This window comes from Impatiens glandulifera, chromosome 1, assembly GCF_907164915.1.
Source record: "Impatiens glandulifera chromosome 1, dImpGla2.1, whole genome shotgun sequence".
In the NCBI taxonomy this organism is placed as follows: domain Eukaryota; kingdom Viridiplantae; phylum Streptophyta; class Magnoliopsida; order Ericales; family Balsaminaceae; genus Impatiens; species Impatiens glandulifera.
Genome location: NC_061862.1, coordinates 161,253,955 through 161,265,476, shown reverse-complemented (window position 1 = coordinate 161,265,476; position 11,522 = coordinate 161,253,955). Strand labels below are relative to the sequence as shown.

General features: G+C 27.2%; 1 protein-coding gene, 1 non-coding gene and 1 pseudogene across 2 annotated transcripts; 1 reads left to right on the top strand and 2 right to left on the bottom strand.

Annotated features, from left to right (window-relative positions):
• The first annotated feature begins 1,554 nt into the window (after positions 1-1,554).
• LOC124913899 lies at positions 1,555-3,173 on the top strand. The gene is made up of 3 exons (XM_047454335.1): positions 1,555-1,680; positions 2,144-2,606; positions 2,650-3,173. Exons 1-3 carry the CDS (start codon positions 1,555-1,557, stop codon positions 3,171-3,173), a joined length of 1,113 nt encoding a protein of 370 aa, XP_047310291.1.
• A 1,875-nt stretch (positions 3,174-5,048) lies between these two features.
• Positions 5,049-5,151, bottom strand: LOC124923127. The gene has a single exon (XR_007098141.1). It is a non-coding gene; the product is annotated as a small nucleolar RNA R64/Z200 family (small nucleolar RNA).
• A 259-nt stretch (positions 5,152-5,410) lies between these two features.
• Positions 5,411-5,501, bottom strand: LOC124923115 (annotated as a pseudogene).
• Positions 5,502-11,522: the final 6,021 nt, after the last annotated feature.

The window sequence follows — 11,522 nt, the reverse complement described above, 5'->3', positions numbered from 1 at the left end:
AGAGGGTGACCTATTTATGAGATAACAAACTATACGAATTGCTTCTGCCAAAAACTGTTTTGGCAACTTTGTCATCTTCAGCATGCATCTCACATTTTCTACAATGGTGCGATTCATTTTCTCATCCACACAATTGTGTCGTGGAGTTTCAGGCACTGTTTTCTCATGTCGAATTCCATATTTTACACAATAAGCTTTAAACTCTTTGAAGGTATACTCTCCCCCGTTATCAGAGCGAAGATATTTCAGCTTATTGTCTGTCACTCTTTCTACCATGACATGAAACTCTTAAAAGTAATTAAATACATGGTTTTTCGTTCTCATGAAATAAACTCACACCTTTCTAGATGAATTATCAATAAATGTTAGAAAGTATCAATTGTCACCCAATGACTCCTCCAAAGGACCACGCACATCATAATAAACTAAGTCCAACACATTATGTTTCCTTTCTGATGTTTGACTAAAAGAGACTTTGTGTTGCTTACCAAATGGGAAGTAATCGCATAGATCCAGAACCTCGTCTTTGGTTGAGGGAATGTGAAGATTGTTCACCAAAATTCGCAACCCTTTCTCATTCATGTGGCCGAAATATTGATGCCACAAATTTAGAGAGTTTTCAGTTTATACTGCATTCAACCCATTCTTGAGTATCTTCACATGGGTTCGGTATAAGGAGTGCCACGACTTCCCTTTTGCTACAATCATTGATTCCTTGTTAAACTTCCATTCTTCACTACCAAGGTAATGCTTGAATCATCTTTGTCCAATGCATCACCTAATATCAAGTTTAAACGCACTATTTCAAATTCATTATATATATATATTTAAATTATTATTTATATAATCTAAATTATTTATATTTTGATATATATTTTAAATTATTATTTTTATAAATTTGATTATTTATATTTTGATATATAATTTAAATTTGATTATTTATATTGAATGTGTTGTCTTTTATTAAAATAGTTTTGACAACTTTTCATTGTGATATAATTTCATAACAAAATTTTATCAATTTTTAATGTGTTGTCTTCCTAACTTAAGGGGTTGTAAGAAATTATGTCTTACGTTATTGAGCCATTAAATATGGTGCTTGGTTAGTAGGAAGTTTAGTAAACCATTAAATGTGGTGGTTGTGTGCTATGTAATTAATGTAGTGCAGTGGAAATACTAAACCCGTGACATAAGGATACTAACAAGAAAGCAAGCAAACAAACAAACAAAGAGGTTCTTCTCTATAACTTTTAGTTGTTTTGGTGTTTTTAAATTTATTTAATACTTATTACTAATAATGATTATTATTGTATTTTTGTAGATGGAAAATTCATACAAAGGAGGCAATTACTCTAATTATGGTGATTATAATCTTTTCCAAACACAATATATTGATGTTGGTTCTAGTCAAACTAATGAAACAAAATTGATTTCTCCTCAAGTTTTCATGAGTCACGAAAAATTCAGATGAAAAAAATTATTAATAATGGAGTGACAAGATCTAATGCACTTTACAGTTTAAGTGAAGCTAATAGATTTAATTCAAACCCGGAGATGGAAAGCGATGAAAGTGATAGTGATTACGATGTAGAGGACTCGGATTTAACAAATAATAGTGACGGTGAAGAAGATAATATTCAGACTAATAACCCAACAAATATGGATGGACATATTCCTAATGTACCATAGTTTATAAAAGAGGAGATCATCAAAAACGTTGCCATGAATAATTCAGGTCATTTTCCTAATTTTAATCCGCTTAACAATGATCTTTTTGAAGGTCAATGTTTTATAGATAAACAAACTACAATAGATGCAATAAAATCAAGCCACATAAGAGAATCAAGAAATTATCATGTTTTAAAGAGCACTACAGTGCTTTATGAGGCAAAATATACTATAGTTACATGTCTGTGGAAAATTCGAGCTATAAAAAGTAAGCGATCTAGATACTTTCAAATCATTAAACTTCCTGCTCAACATAACTGTCTTTTGAGAACAATCCAAAAAGACCACAAGAAACAGTTCAAACTTGATTGAAAGTGTTATAAAGCAACAAGTAAGAATATTTTTGGTATTTCATATTGTTGATCTTTTACATATTTCTGAGTTGTTATTTATTATTTTAAATTTACATATTTAGATAATGGAGGGTTCGTACTTGAAAGTGAATAACATAAGTAATCAAATATTGGCAATGTATAGATATCATGTTAGCTACAAGAAGGCTTGGTTGGCAAAACAAAAGACAATATCGGAGGTGTATGGCGATTGGACGACCTCTTATTCTAAACTTCCTAAATTTTTAAGTGCTTTGATGCATTTTAATCCAGGCACGAGTGTTTTGAGTGAAGTTGTGGTCGATGTTACAAAACTCCACACGTCGGTGTTTAAGCGTGTATGGTGGGTATTCAAACCGATAGTTAATGGGTGGAAACATGCTCGGCCAGTTATCAATATTGATGGTACATTCTTGAAAGGAAGGTATAACGGGAAATTATTAATTTCAATGGGATCTGATTACAATAACCATCAATATCCACTTGCTTATGCTATAGTCAATGAAGAAACAACTGCTAATTGGTCATGGTTTTTATGTCGCCTTTGTAAATTTATATGTCAGTAGAACGGGAGTGTGCATAATTTCAGACCGTCATGCTGGAATCATTGAAGCAATGAAGAAAGAACAAAATGGCTTCATTAAAGACATAAGTATACATCGTTTTTGTCTCTACCATGTCCGTAGTAATTTTAGTTCAGCTTATTTTGGATCACATTGGAAGATGTTATGCTGGGTGGCCAGAAATAATAGTCAATTGAGAAAATTCGAAGATGCGTTGAGACAAATCAAAGAGAGCTTAATCCCGATGCTGAAAAATTGGTTACGAGATATTCCATTAGAGATGTGGACTATGTCTCACGATGGAGGATATCGTTACGGTCAAGCAACAATAAATATGGTCAAAAGTTTCAATGATATCTTAAGGTCTGCTCGTTTTCTTCTGATCACGTCAATGGTTGAATATTTATATTATCGCTCTGTAAAACTTGTTGCAGAAAGGCGTACTCAAACTTTGAATTATCTTCAAAATGGACATACTTATTTCAATGTGTCAAGAAAAATATTTGAAAATATCGAAAGCAAGGCATCAGCACACAGTTATTCCATATAATGAGCAAAGTGGAATCTTTGCGGTGACTACTACACATTACAGACGAATAATAGTTTTTGGAAAGGTGGCAACAAACATATCGTTGACCTATGTAAAGGTTTTTGTTCTTGTGAAAAATGGTGCCGATATCACTCTCTATGTTCACATATAGTTGTTGGTTGTATAGTGTGCAATCTCGATTGGGTTAAATACATCGATATACATTATCTGAGATGTGGTAGTATGATTTTCACCCATACCTAATTAATCATATTGGACGTTTCCAATAGCAAATGATTGAGAAAAATATAATAATCTTATTCCCAATAAAAATTTGAGAAAGAAAAAAACCCAACGAGGTCAAAGCCAACGTATTTGAAACGAAATGGATAACCCACAAAGAACTATCATTTGTGGGAGTTGTGGCTAAGAAAATCATACGAGACGTAGCGTTGTACTGACCAAAATTGTCAATAATTTAGATAAATAATGAGTGTAATAGTTTTTAAGAATATTTAATTATATTATTATGGTTAAATTATTTAAAATTTATTAATATTTAACAATTATTTATTAAAATGCTAAAAGAAATATTTATTAAATTATATAAATAATAATTGAAATGTAAATATATATATATATTAAAATATAAATAATTAAATTTATAAAAAAATAATAATTTAAATTATATATCAAAATATAAATAATCAAATTTATAAAAATAATAATTTAAAATATATATCAAAATATAAATAATCATTTAAATATATATATATATATATATATATATATATATATATATATATATATATATATATATATATATATATATATATAAGGAATTTGAAATGTAAAAAATAAAAAAAATAAAAAAAAAATTGAATTTATGGAACATACTTTTCTCACCTCTATTCAACTCCAAAATTATTTATTTATCCATATCACTTTTATATATTTATCTTTTTTATTTTATTTATTTTACTTAATTTTTAATATATATATTTTTTACTTTATTTATTTAATTAAAAATACAAAATATTATTATTTTTATATTATAATTGTGTGTATTTTAATTAAATAAAATATAAATATTTAATATTTTATTATATTAATTATATATATATATATTTTAAAATATTTATAAAAATAATAATTGAATGATTCAATTTTTTTTTATAAATAAAATTATAAAATAAGATAAGTCTTTAATATATTATATATTAATAATTAGTCAAATTAAATATAATAAATCTTTAATATATTATATATTAATAATTAGTCAAATTAAATATAATATTTTACTTAATAATACATACAATAACATTAGGAAATATTATAACTAATTATTAATATATAATATTTTAAAGACAATTATAATATTTTATTTATAAAAAAAATTGAATCATTCAATTAATATTTTTTATAAATATTTTAATATATATATATAATTAATATAATAACATGGGGCCAAATAGGAATATTAGAAGAAGTGTAAACAACAATTTGCATAAACAATTTTCATTAATATATATATATATATAATTAAACAATTTTCATTAATATATATATATATATAATTAATATAATAACATGGAGCCAAATAGGAATATCAGAACAAGTGGAAAAAGCAATTTGCATAAACAACAATTTGAAAATCCCTTAGTTTTGGATATCTTGACTATATCGTTCGACTTTTGTAATTCAAAAGACTAATGTTTTTAAGATTTTTCTCCTTGCCTTTGCCTGCAGCTTGACAATCCTAGAAACTTCCACCAACTTCTTATAGGTTGGATTGGATCTTAAGTCATGGATTGGTTTCATTAACAGGTAACAGGTTGAGCCTTCCAATTTCAATAGTCATGATGAAACTGCTAAATGTTAATTAGATTGAGATCTCTTGTGCTCCGTAAACATGAATTTTCCTTCTCATAGATTTTGTTTTTAAAAAATCTCTGAAGTCTGACATGTGAATTTAATCCGTGATTCATCACAGCACAGCAGAAGAGTAATTAAAAAAGATTAGATCAAATCAAAACAATGAATGAGATCAGAAGATTGGTATTCAAATTGTCGGTCACGGTTAAATCAGAACCACAGCCAAAGAGAATACTCATCATATCTCAAAAAATAAATCAATTAGGGTTTGTGAAAATTGACATGAACAAAAATGAAAAGGATCAGAGTATGGTATAAAAATGTCGGTCACGGTTAATCAGAAACACGGACCAAAAGAATACTCATCATATCTTAATTAAACGAATCATCAGAGACTTAAATATATAAATAAAAGTGAATCATGGAAAATTTTCCATCATATTGTTGCAGTTTTGTTTCATCATCACCTGATTCGAATTCTACCATGTACAAAATACAAACACAAAAAGAAGAGAAACTAAAGTGATGAAAAGAACCTGACCAAATACGTTTGACTGCTTCATGTGCTTAAGAAATCAGAAATGAGGTTGTTTAAATACAACAACGTCAAACCCTAATTTTCCTTGGGCCTATGGGCTTTTTCTTTCTATGGACTCAAATGATCTTTCACCTAAATCCTAATCAATACTTTGTATTATAAATCCAATGTCTTTCATTTTTAATGTTTAACTTATGTCATCACTCCATTAAAAGCTCTCCTGAAGATTTACTCGTGACATTTCAATCATTTAATTTACTGTTTTTCTTAAATTGTATAAACAAATTTAAAATAATGTTTGATTCTTAAATTCTATAAACCGGTTTAAAATAATGTTTAAAAATTTAATTCTATGCACAAGCATACAATAGTTTTTGTAAAAATAAATTGTTTGCAAGCAACAAAAGCGCTCAATTCCTCACGGTAGATTTGACTCCCTTTCATTCTTTCCTTCAATTTTAATTTTTATATTCATCATAAAACAATAACATTTACGTGTATCTATCCAATTATAATTAGGGTTGTAATTACAATTTTTAAGTTGAGTAGGTAATTTAGAATTAATAATTTAAATTTTATTAGAATTTTTATCGAATTCAAACCAATTTAATTTTATAATTTTATTAGTGTATTGTGGTGAGTAGTGGTGGAGAAAATTACCAATATTAAAGGTATATCGAAAAAATCGACTTTTAAAGTATACCGAAAAAAATGTAATGTATAATACCGATACCGTAATTATTGGTACGGTAAAGGTATGTGATTTTTAAAATTTTGGTATATCGATATATACCAAAATAGTATTTATAAGTTAATATATATATATATATATATATATATATATATATATATATATAATATTTATAAGGAAATAATTAAATAGATTTGAAATTAATTTAATTATAGAAATATAATTTTTGAATAATATTAAAATATAATTATACTGAAATATTAATCCATATATGCAATCTCTACCTTAACGATGGGATTGATTTTTTTTAAAATTAATATATTTTTTAGGTATCAAATGTATAATACCGATATCGAACCGAAAATAAGGTATACCGAAATTAAGGTAAGGTAAATGTATGAATTTTTTGTATACCGAAATTAAGGTATATCAAAACAAGGTAAACCGAAATCAAGATAAGGTAAAGGTATGCATTTTTTGCATACCGAAATTTTAGGTAAGGTATAATGTATGGATAAAATATTAATGTATACCATACCGACCCACCCCTAGTGGTGAGTCGTTGTAAAATGTGTCATAAATAGGCGGAGTCAACGTATCACTTGCTCTTACACTATGATGGAGTTGTTTAGATTTGGAGTTTATTATGGAACATGACTGATATTTAGTGAGTTATATTAGAATCAATCGTTAGTTGTTGGGAAGTGTAGATAGAGACAGTGAGCTCGGTTGGTCTGAGTCGTTGGGCCCCTATCCTACATATTTTATGGGTCACTTGAAAGGAACCGTAAGATGTTTAATGATCGTTGTCGACCGATGTGTTTAATAAATAATTATATTATTATGATAATCAATAATTTTTCATTAGGTAAACCGGATGAGGTGGATGGGGAAGTCATTGATCTTCTCGAGGACCTTTGTGCTCGTTACATTTGTTCTTTTTATTATTTCTTCTTTGACCATTGGTGAAAGTTTTTTTGTGTGTGATTTTATAAAATGTTTTTCTTCATTTTTTTAATGTTTTTTCGTCGAGTTTAAATGATTCTCGTTTATATCATTTTGTCTGGATCATTGAAAAAACATATGTTCTGAATTTTAACAATCAAAACGAGAGTCTGTGTGAGTAATATGTGGTGATTTTAATATCTCAAACATGCGGAAAACTCTTTTTTTCTCATTTTTAAGTAGCATTGGTATATCTCACATAATCGTTACATTTGCATTCTTATCTTTGGGAAATAAAGACAAGAGTTTAGATGAACACATAATGGTGATTTAAATGTCTAAAACTTGATGACTACTTTGATTAATTTATTTTTTCTCAAGCCTCAAGTTTTGAGTCATCTCCCATTCTTTTGAAAGATTTCCCTTTTTCTTTTAGGAAGTAACACAATGTTCTTTATTCACATGGTTTGAGCTTAGTCTTTGATTTTTTCCACGAACTTCCTTTTTCTATTCTTCTTTATTTTAGAATTAGTCACGAGTACATGATATGTTGCAATCGAATATCCTTTGTTCGAACTGTCAATGAAATTATCGAGTTCCTTTTGAAATGATCGTTGAATGAACACTCTCATCTTGACTCGCCTCGTTTACTAATATATTGTTTTTTCTTGTCTTTCTTTTTTACAGATGTATCTTAGTTACTTTTACTCATATTTTTTTTTGAAAAATGCATGGTTATAATCGGATCTCGATACAAGACTGTCTACGTATCCTCCTAAAGAGGAATAGGTTGAAATATAGTTTAACGTGTAATAGCGTCAATTTTATTTTAGAAATGCTGCCCTTAGTGTGAACTAGGGTTTTATTATGCTTTTTTTTCTTCTTCTTATTTTTCATTTTTGGAATGCCCCTTATGTAAACTTGTTTATTTTATTTTATTTGATTGGTTTAGAATTTGTTCTTTGCGGTAAACGACTTATGCTTCATGACCATTAATTTTTTTTAAATGTCTTAAAACGCGTTATCTAGAATATACGTCTTATATTGCATTTTAAAAAAAAAATTGGATGACTTAGAATGCGTTATTGGTGATATCCTCTTACATCGCATTTCTTTTTTTAGATGACTTAGAATGGGCTATCGGGGATAAACGTCTTACATCGCATCGTTTTATTTTTAATTATTTTTTATTTGTAAGGGTTATAAATTTTTTTTGTGTTTTCTAAAGAATGCTCCTAGTTTGAAATAAGGTCTTTGATTTGATATTTCTAAATCAATAATATCATCTTTTTTATTTCTTTTACAAAAGAGAAATGACGATTATGACCTGGCCTAGTAAATATGTTGTCTACGTATTTTTTTACAAAAGATTAGGACATTGACGTACTTCATGGTTATTAATTTACTTTTTATTTGTGTTTTAATTTTTTTCATTTGTTTTTATTTTTAAGATGTCAAAGTGTATGAACTAAGATTGCATTTTATTATAATATCACTTAAAATGATAACTAGAGTTACATCCTTTTTTTGTTGTTTTTGTTTTTTCATTTATTTTATATTTATGTCATATAGTGTAAAAAACTATGATTTTATTTGTGTTGATATTGTTATCACTTGCTCGAGCCGGTATGAGATGTCGTACGAATAACTTGTTAGGACCACGTCAAGACTATTATAGACCTCTCATTTATGGAGTTCATCATCTATCGGTTTTTTATATTGAGTTAGCATTTCTCATATTCTTGTTTATCCAAAATGCATTGCTCCATTACATGGTTGGATGTTCTAACTACCCTTTTGTTTGAATATAATAATTTTTTTCAAAAGGATATAACGAGGTCGTTTCAAGATTGTTGAACGTACCAAATGTATAAGACATTTAAGGAGTGTTGTTCATTCTTGTCCTTGTATAGTAGAAACTCGATAAATTAATACTCGATTATTTAATAAACTCTCTAAGATAATATTTTTGGTCGGTCCCGACTCGGGGATAGGGTGCTAAATTAATAATTCGCTAAAATTATAAGATAATACATTTTTGATAATTTTTTAGACCCCATATAAAATATAAATTAATAATTTCTTATATATAGCATATTACCTGAATGATTTATGAAGGTTTCTTGAAAAATGACTCAATTGACTTTTGTTTTTTGTTGAAATCAATTTCTCCTTGAATGTTGTCTCTAATTTTCCTTAGCATGGTAAGAACTTCTGGTATTATTTTCTCATAACTCAACAAAAAAATATTCAATGTGATTGCCGCTTTAATAGCTTCGTTTCGCGAAGGGGGCTCCATTGTAGAACTTTCATCATCTTCTTCATCGATATCATCTTTATTAATTCCAATAACGCTTTCAATCATTTCTTCTTCAGTCAACAACTGTGCAACTACATTTTGTTATGGGTAAGTCAGAACATCTTCGACATCCATTGCATTGCGATAACCCAACTCTTTGATCAAATTCTGGAGTTCTTGAGTGCTTTCACCACCTTCATCTGAGTTCTTAAAAGTCACGTTATCTGTTGATCGAAATTTACAATGACGAAAGAAGTTCGCAATTGTATGATTTGTTTGTGTTAACCTACAATATTTTGATCTTGTTTATATAGAAAATATTTTTAATGTCCATAAGTGATATATTGAACACAAGAAGCATAATAAAGTGGGAGATTGAATATTTTTTCAAATTGGGCCATTCATTTGATATACAGTACATGCATTGTATACAATAATTAAGTGGAAGCTTAAAGGTATTTGTAAACGAAGTATTTTACAATAAATTAATAAAATATTAATTAATATATAAATTAATAATTATTAATTTATCGATTGATTAATAACTCTTTTAATTAATAAAATTTGGTCGTCCCAAGTGTATTATTTTATAGAGTTTCTACTGTATTTGATATTCAATTGAGTTTAAAGATCTAAAGTCGTGGGTTATGATCAAGAGATCTTGTTATGAATTGAAGGTTGATGAATAGTCACGAAATCTTAAATCACGTATTTGTCCTTAAACTACACATTCTTCGCTTCGGTTATCACTAGTATAACATGGAACAAGAATGTGTAATTTATGTTAAGAATGTCACCAATGTCAAGTTTATGAAAACTTGAAGCACACTTCAACATCTTTGTTATACAATATGACGTTGCCATAGCCATATTCAACATGGGGGATATATATCATCGGGAAGATCTATCATCACGCTTCCAATGGACATAGGTTTATCCTTATAGTTATCGACTATTTCACAAAGTGAGCCGAAACTCGATTTTACAAGGTCCTGAAGTCATCACTCGTTTCTAAGTTCATACGTAACAACATCATCGCACGTTATGCAATTCCTCAAGCTTTGATCTAAAACAATAGTGGACACTTCCGGGGAGAAGTACTCAAAGTACTAGATGAATACCATATTGAAGATCACAAGTCATTTCCATATCGCCCTCAAACAAATAGTGCAATGAAGTCATCAAACAAGAATGTAGTCACAATCATCAAGAAGATGACACAAACATACAAAGTCTAACACTATTCAATTTTATGTTAAGTATTTTGCTAAATTGAGAAACGATACTTAAATTGATTAGTTCGCTAAACAAATGAGTGATATTAAATTCATATCAATTATTTTGTTAAATTAAGAAACAATATTCGAATCGAACATTCCACTAAATAGATGAGTGATGTTCCCCCAAATCTTTACTAAGTATTGTTAAACTAAAGAATGATACTCAAGTGAGTTAATTATCTTCATTATATTATTTTATTTCATTTTTTTATTTAATTTTTAAAGTTTAGGTTAAGAATTTAGAAGAAAAAAAAATAGAGATGTGAAGATGAGTCAAAATCCATCCAGAACAAGTTAAAGTTCATTAAGATTTTCCAAAAATGAAAGATCCATACAAAAAAAAAATAAGACAACTTATGCATGGCATAAAGCCCACATTTATAGGATCTTAATTTTTCATTATTATTAATTATATATTATATTATTAATCTTTTTTTCTCTTTAAATATTAGATATAGATATAAATATAAATATAAATATAAATATAAATATAAATATAAATATAAATATAAATATAAATATAAATATAAATATAAATATAAATATAAATATAAATATAAATATAAATATAAATATAAATATAAATATAAATATAAATATAAATATAAATATAAATATAAATATAAATATAAATATAAATATAAATATAAATATAAATATAAATATAAATATAAATATAAATATAAATATAAATATAAATATAAATATAAATATAAATATAAATATAAATATAAATATAAAT